This window comes from Mus caroli, chromosome 6, assembly GCF_900094665.2.
Source record: "Mus caroli chromosome 6, CAROLI_EIJ_v1.1, whole genome shotgun sequence".
NCBI classification, from domain to species: Eukaryota; Metazoa; Chordata; class Mammalia; order Rodentia; family Muridae; genus Mus; species Mus caroli.
Genome location: NC_034575.1, coordinates 110,383,925 through 110,398,586, shown reverse-complemented (window position 1 = coordinate 110,398,586; position 14,662 = coordinate 110,383,925). Strand labels below are relative to the sequence as shown.

General features: G+C 45.3%; 1 protein-coding gene across 1 annotated transcript in view; it reads right to left on the bottom strand.

Annotated features, from left to right (window-relative positions):
* Positions 1-13,633: 13,633 nt before the first annotated feature.
* The window catches only part of Syn2 (synapsin II), a 145,570-nt gene continuing 144,541 nt past the window's right edge, over positions 13,634-14,662 (bottom strand). The window contains exon 13 of the mRNA XM_021164513.1: positions 13,634-14,537. Within this exon, the coding sequence (XP_021020172.1) occupies positions 14,402-14,537 (136 nt within the window). The 3' untranslated portion in view covers positions 13,634-14,401. The remainder of the gene's footprint in view (positions 14,538-14,662) is intronic.

Sequence of the window (14,662 nt, the reverse complement as noted above, 5' to 3'; positions counted from 1 at the left end):
TCTTCCCCTCTCAGAAATGTTGCTTTTGTTCATGTTTTCTGATATCCTTGTTCCCATCTGGTTCTTAGTGGCGTTTGACCCATGGACTAGTACATAACTATAAAAATCTAACCTTGGCCATCTTTCTTTTCCCTAATTTGGCTCCAGAAGCCACACCCTTACCACAGAGTGAACTTTCAGACTGCCTTTAAAACACACTAGTATCTAAAAGATTGACTCCAGAATTCCCATGGTTACCAAAACCCATAAATGCTCAAGTCCCCTCTACAAGATGGTGTTGTATTTGCCTAGGACCTGGCACAGCCTCCTCCATACTTGAGATTGTCTCTGGCTTCCTGATGCCATGGAAACACTATAGGAATAGGTGCTTTGAATTGTTTAGGAAATAATGGCACATGCTCTGTACGTGGTCAGTACTGATGCCTCCATCCCAGGTTAATAGTACATGCCAGCCAGAGCCCAGCACAGGTCTGATCCACTGATGTGAAGCCCAGAATAAGGATAAGGAGAGTCAATTGGATTTTTAAGCGAGTCACTTCCTGCACGTAAAGCGATGCCTTCTCTTGCTCTCTGTCTCCAAGCCCTCAGGCCTCTGATGGCCCAGGGCTCCTTGGAAGGCAAGAACACTTACGTCAGAGCTGAGAGGGGCTCTGGTTTTGCCCTGCCTGGGGTTACACAGAGAGGCTCTGGAAAACCATGAGAGCTTAGTTTCCCACTGTGATCCTCCATGTCAAAGCAGTCCCCTTGCCCAGTTCCTCTGCACATGGACTCTCTCTTCCCATAATGCCTTTCACGTGAACATCTGTTCCAAATCCTATTGTCTTCATTGTTTCACTCCACCAAGACATGGTTCCTCTGTGTATCCCAGGCTATCCTGGAACTAGCTCTGTAGACCAGGCTGGCCCAGAACTCAGAGATCCTCCTACATGCTTCCTGCATGCTGGGATTAAAGATGTACACCATCACACCCAGCTGACCAGACCTCATCTACTTAGCAAGAATTAATGTATGTATTTCCTGATTGTGGATATCTAATCTGGTTGGTTTGGCCTTTTTGTTTTAGATTTATATGTTTTATGTTGTTTTGCTGTTTTATCTGTATGTATGGTCAGAGGAGATGAGATCCCTTAGACCTGGTGTTACAGGGAGTTTTGAACTCTCACATGGGTTTGGGAGAAACCTGGGGCCTTTGTAAGAACAGTCTGTGCTGTTAACCATTGAGCCCCTGGTGTAATCTACTGAAATCTTAGCCCTCCTTACAGAAGGAAGACTAACATCACAAAACAGCAGTGCCTGGACACATTTTTTAATATTGTGCTTACTTTGGTAATCTTTCATTAAATTGTTCCTGTCACGTAGGGCAAATGTTTTAATTAAAATGGTATTTCAATCAGTCAGCAGCCCCAGGCTTGAAGCGGTGGTAAGGATAAGATACTGCCAGAGAGCCCAATCCTATTTTCCAAGGTACTTGCTCTCTAGGGAGCACCTCCTGCTGCTGGCCTGCCTCCTCTGGGCTGGAGGCTGTGGGCACAGATCCAGATGTGACTCAGCCTCTCCCACCACTGCAGATGCACCACTGGGTACACACGCAAGGCACCTGCTCTTCTCCACTGAAGGGGTCAGGCCCTGTGCATCCCCAGAGGAGTCTGTATCAAAAAGCACCTTCCTCTTCCTGTTGATAATGGCCCTGTGCTTAGCTGCAGCTGTCTGCCTGGTATCTGAAGACCAGCTAGGGAGTGCTCTGCCATATACAGTGGGTGGCAGGGCTGGCTCTAGTGGGGACTAGGCTGGTAATAAACTGTGTTTAAAGACTCAGATCTCCATGGCAGGGAACAAGAACCACCTTAGGGTGTGATATGGGGACTATGGAGAGACAAAACACCACTTAAGGATGTATGTGACCCACATCCCTGAATAGTCAGAATAAATTCATTACAGTCTGTTGGGAACATTGAAGTTCCATGTCAAAACCTATTTAGGAAATAGCATTCGAGACCCAAAGGAAGAAACTTTAACAGCTACTGGATTTTAAAGATGCTATTTATGGGTTATGGATTTTCTAGCACATGCCCTGTCTTACAGGACTTCTTTTCCACAAGTCCTGAGAACCCAGGACTTTGAATGGGGTTCCAGGTTCTGGAAGGATGGCTTGAGCAGACATCAGTGCTTTAAAGAGGTGATTTGGGTGTTTGTAGTTGTCCCAGTTCTAAATAAATGAACAGTAGCGTAGCACTCAGAGAGCTGAATCTGGCCCTACAGAGAAGGCTGGAGGGTCACGAGTATCCTTTTACATTAGCATTGAGCTAGGTATCCCCTAAGGATTCAAACACATAAATTACAGGAGGTTTGTTTGTTTGTTGTCTTGGCTTCTTTTTGGTTGGAATCTAGCCTTTAACAGCTGGGCTGTCTCTCCCGTTTGACTCTGACGTCTTCCAGGCAGACAGAATGGTCTCTGAAAGGTCTCTGCAGTCTCGTGGTCACTGTAGCAGTGATAAGGCTTGGATCCCTGGTCCCTGGGTCATCAGAGCTAGCTCAGTAGTAAACTGTGAGATGGGGGTGGGGCTATAAAGGTGGGGACTATGTGGCCAAGCATAAGGGAAAGAGAGCCCATCTTGCCGCCAAGATGTGAGCAGACAAGGGAACACACAAGTTGTCATGGGGACAGGACAGTTCAGAGTGCGTTAATCTGGAGCAGGGGACTTTCGGGGCAGCAAGCTCCGGGTGGGTTTGGTTTCTGTTTGCTGAAGGCCTTGATGATAAGCTCCAGATCGGAGCTTGTGCTCTAGGCAGTGGGGAATTATTCTGGGCATGTGAGTCAGGGATGCACGATGACGAAAGTAGAGCTCCAGGCTTTATCTGGCCTAGCATTTGACAAAGGATGGGGGAAGCTGATTCTGAGAGTAGAGAACACATGGTGAGGCCATAATTTGGGGTTTTGAACAAAGGCAGCGTTCCCTTTTGAAAACTGTCACATCAAAGTCCAAAATGGTGGCCTAATTAGTGAGCAGTTGGAGATGCAGGTTGTCTGGTTTGGCAAGAATAGATTCATTCCTGGAGCCTGCCTACCCCCTCAAGGTTCAGGAGATTGTGAAGAAGACATGGCTACCCCTCTGGATGGAAAGGTTCTCTAGGTTTGCTCCATGTTCAGTTTTAACACATGAACATCTATAACAGTATTTTCAGACAAAAACCTCAGGACAGCCTGGGGAGGGGTTTAGCTCAGAGGTAAAGCATGCACCGAACATATCCAGGCTCTGGGTTGGATCACCAACACAAAACAAACCAAAAAACTGAACACGAAAGCCTGCACTGTTTGTGGCACTGGACCGTTCTCTGAGAAGGTTCATCTTGTGGTAGGGTGTTTGAAAGAACATCAAATATTAAAAACAATCCCCTCTTTCAATAATTTTTTGTTATTTCAAAAGGCCACTGATCTGAGAGAAGCCAAGTTCCAAGATTTAAAAGAAGACAACAAACTAACACATAGACATGGAATTCCCATACACGCCATCGCCCTGGAAGTCTGGCTTACACCTCTAAGACTACCCACCCATCTACTCAAATTAGCCTGTCCCATTCCCAAGCCATCTGATCACAGCGTCACGTTGCAATTACCAGCGCAAAAACTAGCTTTTTGAGAAATCTCAGCCACTTAAGGCAAAACACCAGGGGAGGCCTATTCTTAATACATTTTTTTGTTGATATTTATCTCTCAGCTGTGGTATGAAATACTGATTTCTTACAACATAGGCATGTATTTATCAGCCAGATGGCGGCAGCTATGAACTGGTGGGGGTTGTGTTACACCTGCCCACCCTTTCTAAGGCCCAGTGGGACTGCTTTTGCTGTTTGTTTGTTTGTGGGTGTTTTTTTTTTTNTTGTTGTGTGTGTGCTCACGTGTGCATTTGCACATGCGCATGCATACCCGTGGTACTGGAAGAGCTCAGTGAGTCGTGACAAGTGTGGAGTTAAGTGTGTTGCCTTCCAAGTCCCTCTCCAGGTCAGGGAGAGAGAGGAAGGAAAGTCACTTGGCACTGATGGCAGTAGATCAACAACTTCCAAGGACAGTGAAGTACCCAAGGCAAGGAAGGCCCTGCCACTCAGTCTTCTCGTTGGTCACTCTGAAGACCATCTTAACTGGTGTATTTATAAAATACAAAATAAATGTAAGAAAAAAAGGGAGGGGGGACAAGGAAGCTTGCCTGTCTGGCTACACCAGTGCCTTTGGACATGGCAGTCTGAGAAAGCATCCCACCGAGGATGTGTTCAGCCATTCACTTCCTTTCATCTTGGCTAAATTGATGCAAGAAGTATAGACTGACTTTAGGGATGTAACAGTCTCTGACTTCCTCTTGCTTTTCTGGTGCTGGGAGGAGGGGCCAAACCCAAGGCTTCACACATGGTAGACAAGTACGCTGCCACTGAGCTAGACAGCCCTGGGTCTGACTTTCAGACCAGACATGGATCCATTTCTTTAACTTATAGAGGGAAGAGAGAACCCAGTGGTGCAAATGATTCACTAGGAACAAAACATTCAGACAGTTATAAGGAAAAGTCATGTTTCCTTCATATGTTCTCAGTATGTTAGGAAATTAAAGCCCAGCTTGGGGGGGGGGGATATTCGGGGGTGGGGCTTTGTAGTTAAATCCTTACCTCTGTAATTCCTTGCTTCTGCCCTAATCATACTCCCTGAGTTTGAAGTCTCTTTTGCCTGAGAGTTCCCAGCCCTCCTTGAGTCTAATCTCAGTCTCCCTTCTCTAGCTCCCTACAGACTGGTGTTTCTAGTCACTGCTTTAGCTGCTGAGTACTGGACAGCCCCAGAGCTTCCTGCCCGGGCTGCACTTCCACATCTCTCTCAGAGCACATGCTATCTTCCCCAGGGATGTGTGAGGCATGTGTTGCGATTACAGCAATTCTGTAGTCTCATCACCAGGCCTCGTGGAAGATAAAGAGATGACTGACACCTGAGAGTATGCGGAGATCGGCACCAAAGGCTCTGTGCTCACCTTTTCCGATGTCTGTGTACTTTTGAATAACTCCTTTCTAGAGTCCTTTTCTAACCCCAAACTTGGTTGGATTCTTCATTATTATTTTCCTCTTTATAACAACCCACCCAACATCGGTCTTCCCTACTCTAAGCTGCATGTTCCCCAAGGGCAGAGCCTTTACCTGTTTTGTTTCTGGGACCTGGGCAGAATAGAAGATGATCAGTCTGAAGTCTATGGTTAAGCAATGTTAAACAAATTGCCTGATGTCTTAGAATACTAGGGTCTTTTTTTAAATGTGCATAGTTGGATAAATCAGATAATCTTCAAAGTTCTTAGCAGATCAAACTGCTTTGTATGAAGGATTCCTGAAGCTGACTGATCACCTGTAGTTGACTACAGACTATATACAAATAAACCAGACTGTCAGATGCAGAGTGAAGTTTACATGTGGGAAAAGCATGGACAGGACATATTAGCTGTGCATATAGGCAGTGGGCACAATATGGCCACTGTTCAGTTCAACTCTCTGAAAACCTTTGTAATAAAAATCTGTGGCAAACATAAGGGTTTCAGAATAGCTTAAAACAAGGTCTTTGGGAGAAAAGCTGATGAAACAATTTAATATTAAAAATCAGTAACAGAGCTGGGGCTTAGGTGGCAAAGTTTGTGCTGGGCAAGAAGAAGGACCTGAACTTGGCCCTCAGCACTTATATAAAAAGCCAGGCAGGGTAGCACATGCTTGTGATACCAGTGTGAGAGATTACAAGATCCATGAGGCTCTGACCAGCCCTCTATGCCTAACTAGGTCTTGGTGAGAGACCCTGTCTCCAAAAAAAAAAAAAAAAAAAAAAAAGGTGGGTAATACCTGAGGAACCATGCCCAAGATTGACCTCTGGCCTATAGGCTCATTGGCATAGGCATGCGCACACCCACACATACACGTGTGCATATCTAACACTAAAAATAAATCGTAATGGGGCTGTGGCTATAGCTCAGTGAGTAAACTGTTACACAAGTGTGAGGACCCCAGTTCAGATCCTGGGCACTTCTGTGACATCTGGACACTGGGGTATGCATCTGCCACTGTGTGGGAGGAGACGGGGGATCCCCTAGCTGAAAAGGTAAGCTTGAGGTTTACTGAGAGGGATGCTCCAGGGGTAAAGGTGCTTGCCGCCAAGTCTGACACCTTGAGTTCAATCCTCCAGTCCCACATGGCAGAAGGAGAGAAATAACTCCCAAAAGTTGTCCTCTGACCTCTGTATGTGCACACATGAGTGAGCACATCTGCCACACACACACACACACACATACACACACACGCATGTACACACACATATACCACATACACAACTAAAAACCAATCAGCATCAGTGGTTAGATTATGAAAGAGGGGATAAAGTAGACAGTGCATTTTTTTTTAACAAAATGGAGCTTTCAAAATATATCATTTATAAGGATTTAATCCCAGCACTCAGGATGCAGAGGCAGGCGGATTTCTGAGTTCAAGGCCAGCCTGGTCTACAAAGTGAGTTCCAGGACAGCCAGGGCTACACAGAGAAACCCTGTCTCAAAAAACAAGCAAACAAACAACAACAACAGCAAAAAAGGATTAGAAATAATGGGTATTTTCGAAGAAATTAGAGAAGGGGAGACATCATGGAGGACCAGTTAACTGGGCTGAAAGTATTTCATGAAATAGGTAATGCTATAGTTAGGCCTTGAAGGATATCTATACTTTTGAGGCAGTGAGGACAAGAAAAGCAATTTTGGGCTTGGCAAGATAGCTCCGTGGATCAAGGTGCTTGCTTCTAAGCCTGACCTGAGTTTGAGCCCCAGGACTCACATGGTAGAAATGATTTTGGTAAGTTGTTCTCTGACCTGCACATGAATTCTGTGGCATATATGTAAACACACACACACACACAAATTTCAAGGGGGCTAACAACAGGGCAGAGTGGTGGTCTGAGCCCATGGGCAGAGCAAGAAGACAAAAAAGACCTTGAGGTTTCTACCAATGAGGTCGCAACTGAAGGGGGGAGATAAATGGGTAAAGCAGCACTGGTGAGAACTGGATAGCTCTAAGCTCTTCCTTTTTTGTGTGAGGGACTAGCCTGTGCTGCTTGGAATATACTATCTCATTTAGTCTTTGCAAGCTAGGTGTCATTACTGGCACCGCTGTGGCTAACGAGGAAGCCGAGGTTCAGAATTTAGTTATCTGCTGAGGTTTCACAGCTATTGAGTGGTAGACTCCATACCGACGCCAACCTATGACCTTTAAACTTAACCACTGGACATACTGTCTCCTTGGGAAACAGAGATTACTCTCCAGAGGGCCTTCAAGACCAAGTTCAGGAGTTTGAACTCTGCTTTCTAAGCCTGGGGGTTCACTAAAAAGATTCTGATCAGGAAAATGTCAGGGTCGGATATTTTAAACAATGTGTCTGGTAGAAATGGGTACAAGAGTACAACAGGAAGTCAGGTGGAAAGGCCATCAGTGGCTGTGTGAACTGAGGCTCTAATACGGAATAATTCACACAAAAGAATGATCCTTAAGGAAAACAACCAACTGTCCTCCTTCTTCTGATAATATGTGAATTATATTGGGATAATTATTTGCAATAATGTTGGTTTGTTTGTTTTAGAGACATGTAGCCTCATGTAGCCTGGGATGCCCTCAATCTCTATAGCTAAAGATGACCTTGAGCTCTTGACCAGCCTACCCTCACCACCCAAGTGCTGAGTGTTAGAACTTGTGCTACCATGTCCAGACACAGTGTTGGACTGAACACGGGGAAACCCAAAAAGTCTTTAGACTCCAAGGGTTATGGTGCGTCAGCCTAGTGAACCTCCAAAGGCAAAAGAAGCAGCCTGAATTTATTCCAGCCCAGTGCCCAACCTAATCAGGGACCAGGGTGATTTGAGATCGTCAATTTGGTAGTTCATCCTGTTTTGGAGTTTTCTATGGACCTAATCTTATGATTTCCTGTCATTACCACAGGCCTCCAGAGAGAATCAACAAGTCAAACCTTCGTTGTCCCAGAATTAATCCTATGGAGCCAACCTTCCCCTGAAAACTCGATTTAGAACCAGACGCTGTTTCTTCCTTTTCTTTTTAACAGGGTCTTCGAGCTTTAAGCTTCGGCTCTCTGCTGAGAGCTGCCTGGAGGACTTGACTGACTTAGAGGAAATTCTTATCGGGAGAGATGGATATGGAAGTGGCTGGAAATGACCAGGGGGGTATTCCTTAGGGAGCATTCGTGTGCAAATGGGGTGAGGCCCCTGTAACCGGTCTCCCAGGGTCCTTCCCACCCTGTCTGTCAGGTTATCACCCTGATAAAAGCGAGGGGAGCAGGGGTCCACAAAGTCAGAGTAGAAAAGAGACATGAAAATCCAGACACGCACAAGTGTGATCTTAAGGGAAACAGCGAATTCTCAGGCTGATGTGGTGTTGAGCGAGAAGAAGATAAACCATAGGGAATGACTAATTGCAGTATCTTTTCTACATGTTTACAGTCGACAGACTGGGAGCCCATGGGGACTTATGAGAGGGAACAATACATTCAAATATGAGATCCTATCTTAAAAAAAAGTCTCACATGTTTATAGTCACATCATGATTTGGACTTCACACATAATGTAGAGTAAAACCTTCAGTTTGATTCCCAAAGAGAACGTTTCCTTTAAATTCCAACTTAATCCCTAAAACAACAATCTTTAATTATTCTCTGTGTATGTCCAAACTCTGCTAAAATACACAGAGAATGCACAGAGACGTTTGTGCAGGAATCTCTGGATTCCTAGGTTTAAAATTCCTGAGCCTCCTAAAGTCACAGAAATTCAAGTAATGTACTTACAACAGATCTGAAGGCAATTATGTTCGGTGCCTAAGCAGTAGTCTGGCTAGAATTCATGTTTAGTCGCCCAGAAGCACGACTTCGGAGGAATCCAAACCATGGTGGGCGATAGTGTAGGAGGCATGTTTAAGAATGGGTCCGTGGTTGGATGGAAAGATGGCTCAGATGCAAAGCACCTGCTTGCTCTCGCAGAGCGCCTGAGTGTAATTCTCAGTTAGGCTAGGAATTTGGTTCACAACTACCTACAACTCCAGCTCCAGGGAGATCTCAGGCTTTTAGCTTCTCTGGTCATCTGCACTCACATATACCCACGCCGCCTCCCCCCGTTAAAAATAATAAAAGTAAAATTTAACTTTAAAAATTAAAAAAAAAAAGACTGGACTTGAGAGGAGGCGGCAAGTGAATCTGAGTTAAGGCTAACCTGGTCTATAGGGTAGCTTCCAGGCCAACCAAGGCTGCAGAGAGTCTCTCTTAACAAAATTAAATTACATTAAAATTTAAAAGTTCACAAGAGTATAACACGAGTTTTCATTCTATACCTGCAAAGGTTACTCTATATGTGTGTGTGTGTGTGTGTATGTGTGTGTGTCACTAGCGCACACATGCTCACTTGCAAGCTCACCAGCTCACGTGTGTGCTCGAACATCTGCACTCACAGTATATCATTGCCAGTGGGAAGCCTGGCAGCTGCATCTGTTTCTCCAGGTGTCCACCCTTAACTCTAATTCTTCACCAGCTATAGCCTTAGGTCATTTCAGTTGGGTTTAAATCGCCCTAGAGGAGCACTGGTCTGGGAGGTGGAGAAAGGCACTTGGCTACTTTGGGAGGAGTCACATGGAAGGCAACGAGGGGATCTTTGAGACAGAGGTGGGATTTATTGTGGTGACCTCAGAAATAGCCATTGTTAGGAGTGGACATTTACCTCATCAAATCCTTAAACTCACCCAGAAAAGGGCATTTTGAGACTGAAAAACTAATCGCTTGCAAGGTCAAATCAGTCAATAATTAGCAGAGCCTGGATGCAAACTCAGACTTGATTCAGGCTCTTTCCATTGGCTAACAATATCTTCCCACTTCCTCCTGGCCTATCACCTGCCTCTATACACCTCTCCTTAGAAATGAAACCCATTCTGTTTGTTTCAGGAAGGACAAGTCCTGAGTAACCCTAAAGACCCTAAAGACAGTATTAAGGCTCATTCATTTGTCTATGTCACTAACTCCCTTCATGACTGTGGTAAATGTCCAAGGTGCCTGGGCCTCAGTTTTCTCATCTGTAAACAGGCAATAAGACTAATTGTTGCTTTCAACTATGAAACTGTAAATGAATTCTTTGCCCCCCTCCCTCACCTACAGGCCTCCGGGTCTTGTGGACTCATCCCAGCTCTCCCTTACCTGTGATGGAGACTTTTCTGACCCGGAGCTAGACATACGCTCCACTGAGACACGTACAGCTTGCTGTCTGTCTTACACTCGCTTAACTCATCTTATTCATCCTCTTTCCATACCTTATCGGACCTCATCTGAATCCCTAACATATTTAAACTCAGAGAATTCCTATTTATGAATGAGAGAGAACATATAATTTAATTCCTCCATGAGAGACAGTAGTTTGTTTCCATGTCTGATTGGCTCCATGTTGGGTTCCCCCACCCCCGTGTTGCAACCAATATTCTTTTGCTTGTTTCCTTGTGGATATGAAGTCTCTATAGAAGTATCCAGAAATGAGATTCCCGAAGCTCAGCTAGGCACTGGATGTTGGAAATGATCCCCCACAGTGGTAGTGCCCACACAGGCTCCCACCAGCGATGTGTATGTGTAGAGTTTCCTACATTCTCATTGAGAACCATCAAGCTGAGTTTCCCAAGCTGACGCGGTGACTGCATTCCTGAAGACCGTACACATCTCTCCTATCGGCTGTGGACTTTGTGAGTGCAGAAACCTTCATTAGCTCAGTTTTATGTTCTTCCCATGAAATTTGTTGAGCTTAGTAAATACACAATAAAGAATTATCAACAATTACATAATGGACAGAATTTATTCACTTTGATCCAGGAGATGGGAAGCCCCGTGAAGACGGATGAATCTTTCTGTTTACTTATCTGGGCTGAGAACTGTCAGAGGAAACTCCATAAGCTAGAGTAGATCTGATCTGCAAGACAGGCAGAGTTGGCCTACAGACCAAAAGCTTTTGGCCCAACTTTTGGCCCAAGTTTTTTCACACTACTCACTGGGTGTTTTGACTATTGTGAGGTATACTACTTTCCAAGTCTCTGGAACCATCTTAATTAAGTACCAAGAGGTTTGCTTCTCAATGCCCCACCCCCACCCCCGGTACAGATTACTAGAGTCTAGGTAGAATCCCTGCGTTCCTTGGACTAGGATACTGCATGACTATGGTAAACGCCTTCCCTTTCTGTCACCCCAACAGTCCCTCCCGGGTGACTCATTTTCTAAATAAGCTACTTGTGGTTTGGGTTTGACATCACATGTGGAAGAATGAGTAACATTTTAGGAGTCAGAATGATATTTGATCAGAATAAGACACACGGTGCATGTTACTCCTAAGGGAGTTTTAAGCCAAGGGGTCAACACTGGTAATTTGTCCCCCAAGCTCTCATCCAGCCAAGTCTGTGTACACCGTATTATGTGATCACACTATGAAAATTTGAGAAAATGATTTCTTATAGACCATGCAAGATGAAATAAAATACAGCAAAGTGATGAGGGGCATGTGTTCTACTGTCCTGTGGCTTGGCTTGCTCACTGTAGTGTGCATTCGCATGTGTGTGAACACACGTGGAAGTCTGAGGTTGACTCTAGATGTCTTCCTTGATTGCTCACCACCTTTTAGTTTGAGACCGGGTCTCTGGCTGAATGTAGAACTCACTGTCTAAGCTAGTAGGTTGCTCCAGAGACTCCCTGTCTGTGCCTCCCACACACTAGGATTACAGACAGGCTCCCATACCCACCTGGCTGTTTTCTCGGTGAGTCTGAGGATCCAAACGTTGGTCTTCATACTTGTGCAGCAGGTACTTTACCTGAGGAACCATATTCTGACCCCCAATTATTTGGGTTTAAATCTTACTTGTACAACTTGACCAACTGGATAACCTTAAACAAGTAATTGGGTTTTTCTTCAATTTCTTCATGTGTAAAATTATAATAGTACTTATCCCATAGGAGATCAATAAGTTGTTTTAAGTGCTTAGAATTATGCTTAGTAAGCTCTGGATATGTTAGTAAACATGTCTTTGACTCCATCACAATGTCTACCCATAGGGTAAATGCTCAATCTATGTCACTAAAGAAGCATGTTGTGTTGCGGTGTATTTGGAACCAGAGGGAGAGAAGCATGGATAAGTGGAAGATTCTTGTCAGTAAAGAGCTTCAGAACAGGCTACCTCAAAATATGCCACGTTGGGCACGCTGATTATTTTGAGCCAAAGGCAGTGGGCATTGAGAGGTACAGGGGGAGTTCTCTGCTCTCCCTTTGTGCCTGAAACAGGACCTAAAACTCTCATGAAGAAGATGTTCCCTCATCAACCTATACAATAAGAACATTTTTACTACCAGAGACTAGAGATTAACATGGAAATGCGTTTATACAAACAAAATCTTAAGATTTGTGACCTTCTCCTTCACCATTTCCCCATGTGCATCCTAATTCCTTTCCCACAGTTCACTAGCTTTACACCAGCCCCCTTTGTAGTGTCACATCCTCAAGTTGTCATTCTTCGAATCTTCACTTTCCTTATAAAGACACACAAGTAGGTATCAAAACAGAATGCATATGCAGGCCTGGGCAGGCAGAGGTATAGTGTTTGCCTAGCATGAGTGAGACTCTGAGACCCTGGGTTCCAACCTCAGCAGAAAGAGAGGGGAGGAAGATTGACTGATTCTCCCTACTGCCCTTCGTTTAGCTCTCTGTAGGTGTGTGTACTGTGCAAGGAAGGATGGAGTGACATCACTCATCAGGTGCCATTCCATGGGAGATTGTGGAGATCCTACTTCTCCTCTTCCCTGTCTCAGTCCTTAGACCCTAAAAACACAGCATGAATGTGGCTCAGAAAAGAGACCTGGTACCAGAGAAATTCATTCTCTGCCCTCCTGGAATCCCTGCTCATGACCATGGGCAGAGACAGAAATTGGTGTCAGACAGTGACATTTCAAGGGGTGTTGAGTTGTTGAGTTTGTATCACATATCTATCACACGCAGGGAATTACATAGCTAAGATGTTTACACACTGACTGTTTTTCCTCAAACATATGCAAATGTGGAACTTATCCTCAGAGAACCATGAAGAAGTTGTTGGAGTAAAATCCCTCAGAGCCCACCCAGCCGAAGGACTTTAAGATGCCTGAGCTACGACAGCTGTGGGACCAAATCATCAGAGCAGGTTGCTTCTGTTTTGTTGGCTGTACCTTGTGGACTTTAGCTGAGAATCTTGATGAAAGATGGGAAGATGGGTTTAACTTGGTTGATATACAGGCAGGGGTGTTGTGAATATTGGAGTCTGTGAATTGAATCAAATGGGTAGAAATGCCAAGCTGTTGGCAGTCAAACAATTCTAGAAGAGACGGATCCACTGGGGAGCTTGTCGGGGGCGTCAGGATATGATATTCAAGGTACAGACACATTCTTAACACAGACGTGCGCACCTGCCATCACATGCACACACACGGCATCGGCAACTTTTACCCTCCTGGACTTTTAACTACCTAGTCACAAACGCAACTGCATGCCCACGTATGCGCTCATCCTAGATGGGGGAACCTCAGGGCTGAATCAAATGCTGGTTAAAGCTGCTGCTTTTATTACACCAAGGTCTTGACATTCATAAGGTGAGGAACACAAAGGTTGGTGGACTGCTGTTATAGCGGCATGCATTCTCCTCTACAGTACAGCTCTGAAAGGTAAAGGTAACTGCTGCTCACACAACAGAACTGCTCTCCAGAGGGGAGAGAGGAGACACTGCGAGGCCTTGTTCTCTTGTTTCAACAGACACAAGGAACTTCACCTCCACAGCAGTCTAGGGGAGTGCAGGGTCAGGCGAGTGTGCTTTCAACAGGGACCACAGTAGATCCAGCTTTGGGAGAAGTTCCTAAAACTTAGAGCCAACAGTACTTGTAAGGTAAGGACATACTTCCCACAGGTGGCACTGACTACTAGGACATGCTGAGCTCTGTTTCCGAGCTGGGCTAAGCTGCCAGGAGTCCTACGTTACAGAGATCCTGGCTTCACAGGGAAGAGTAAGACACGATGGCTCTGTCACAATAAGGCCACTAAATTCACAGCAATGATGACTTCAGAATAAAGCTAACGACTACAGGGAAACAGCCCTTTCCTCTCCTGTCAGGCCTTTCTCAGGGTAGGTACCTACCCTGAGACTATCACATGGTCATTTCTGGGCTGCACAAATTACTGAGCACAAAGGAACAGAGGAAGGGGCCACACATGTCAAGTCATGGGACATCGCCACCAAACATGGCAGACTGCTGTTGGTGAATGTCTTAGATGCCTTTCCTGGTTGGGCCGGATGCCCTCGTGTATCTGAAGAGCTAATCTGAAAAGAGGCTGGCAAAGGACTTCCTCAAGCTCCGGATGGTCTCCGCTTTGGCTTCATCTTCATTGGCTGAAGACCGGAAGAAGGAGGACTCAGAGAAGCTGAACGCATTTGTCAGGGACTGCGACTTGCTTGAAGATAAAAACCAGAGAGAAGGTGAGGAGGGTGTTCCTAGTGAGGCAGTGAAGGGCTGTGACATGAGGGTATTACAACAAGTACTCCCCATCCCCTCCCCAGGGAGAACAGGGTAGCAGGA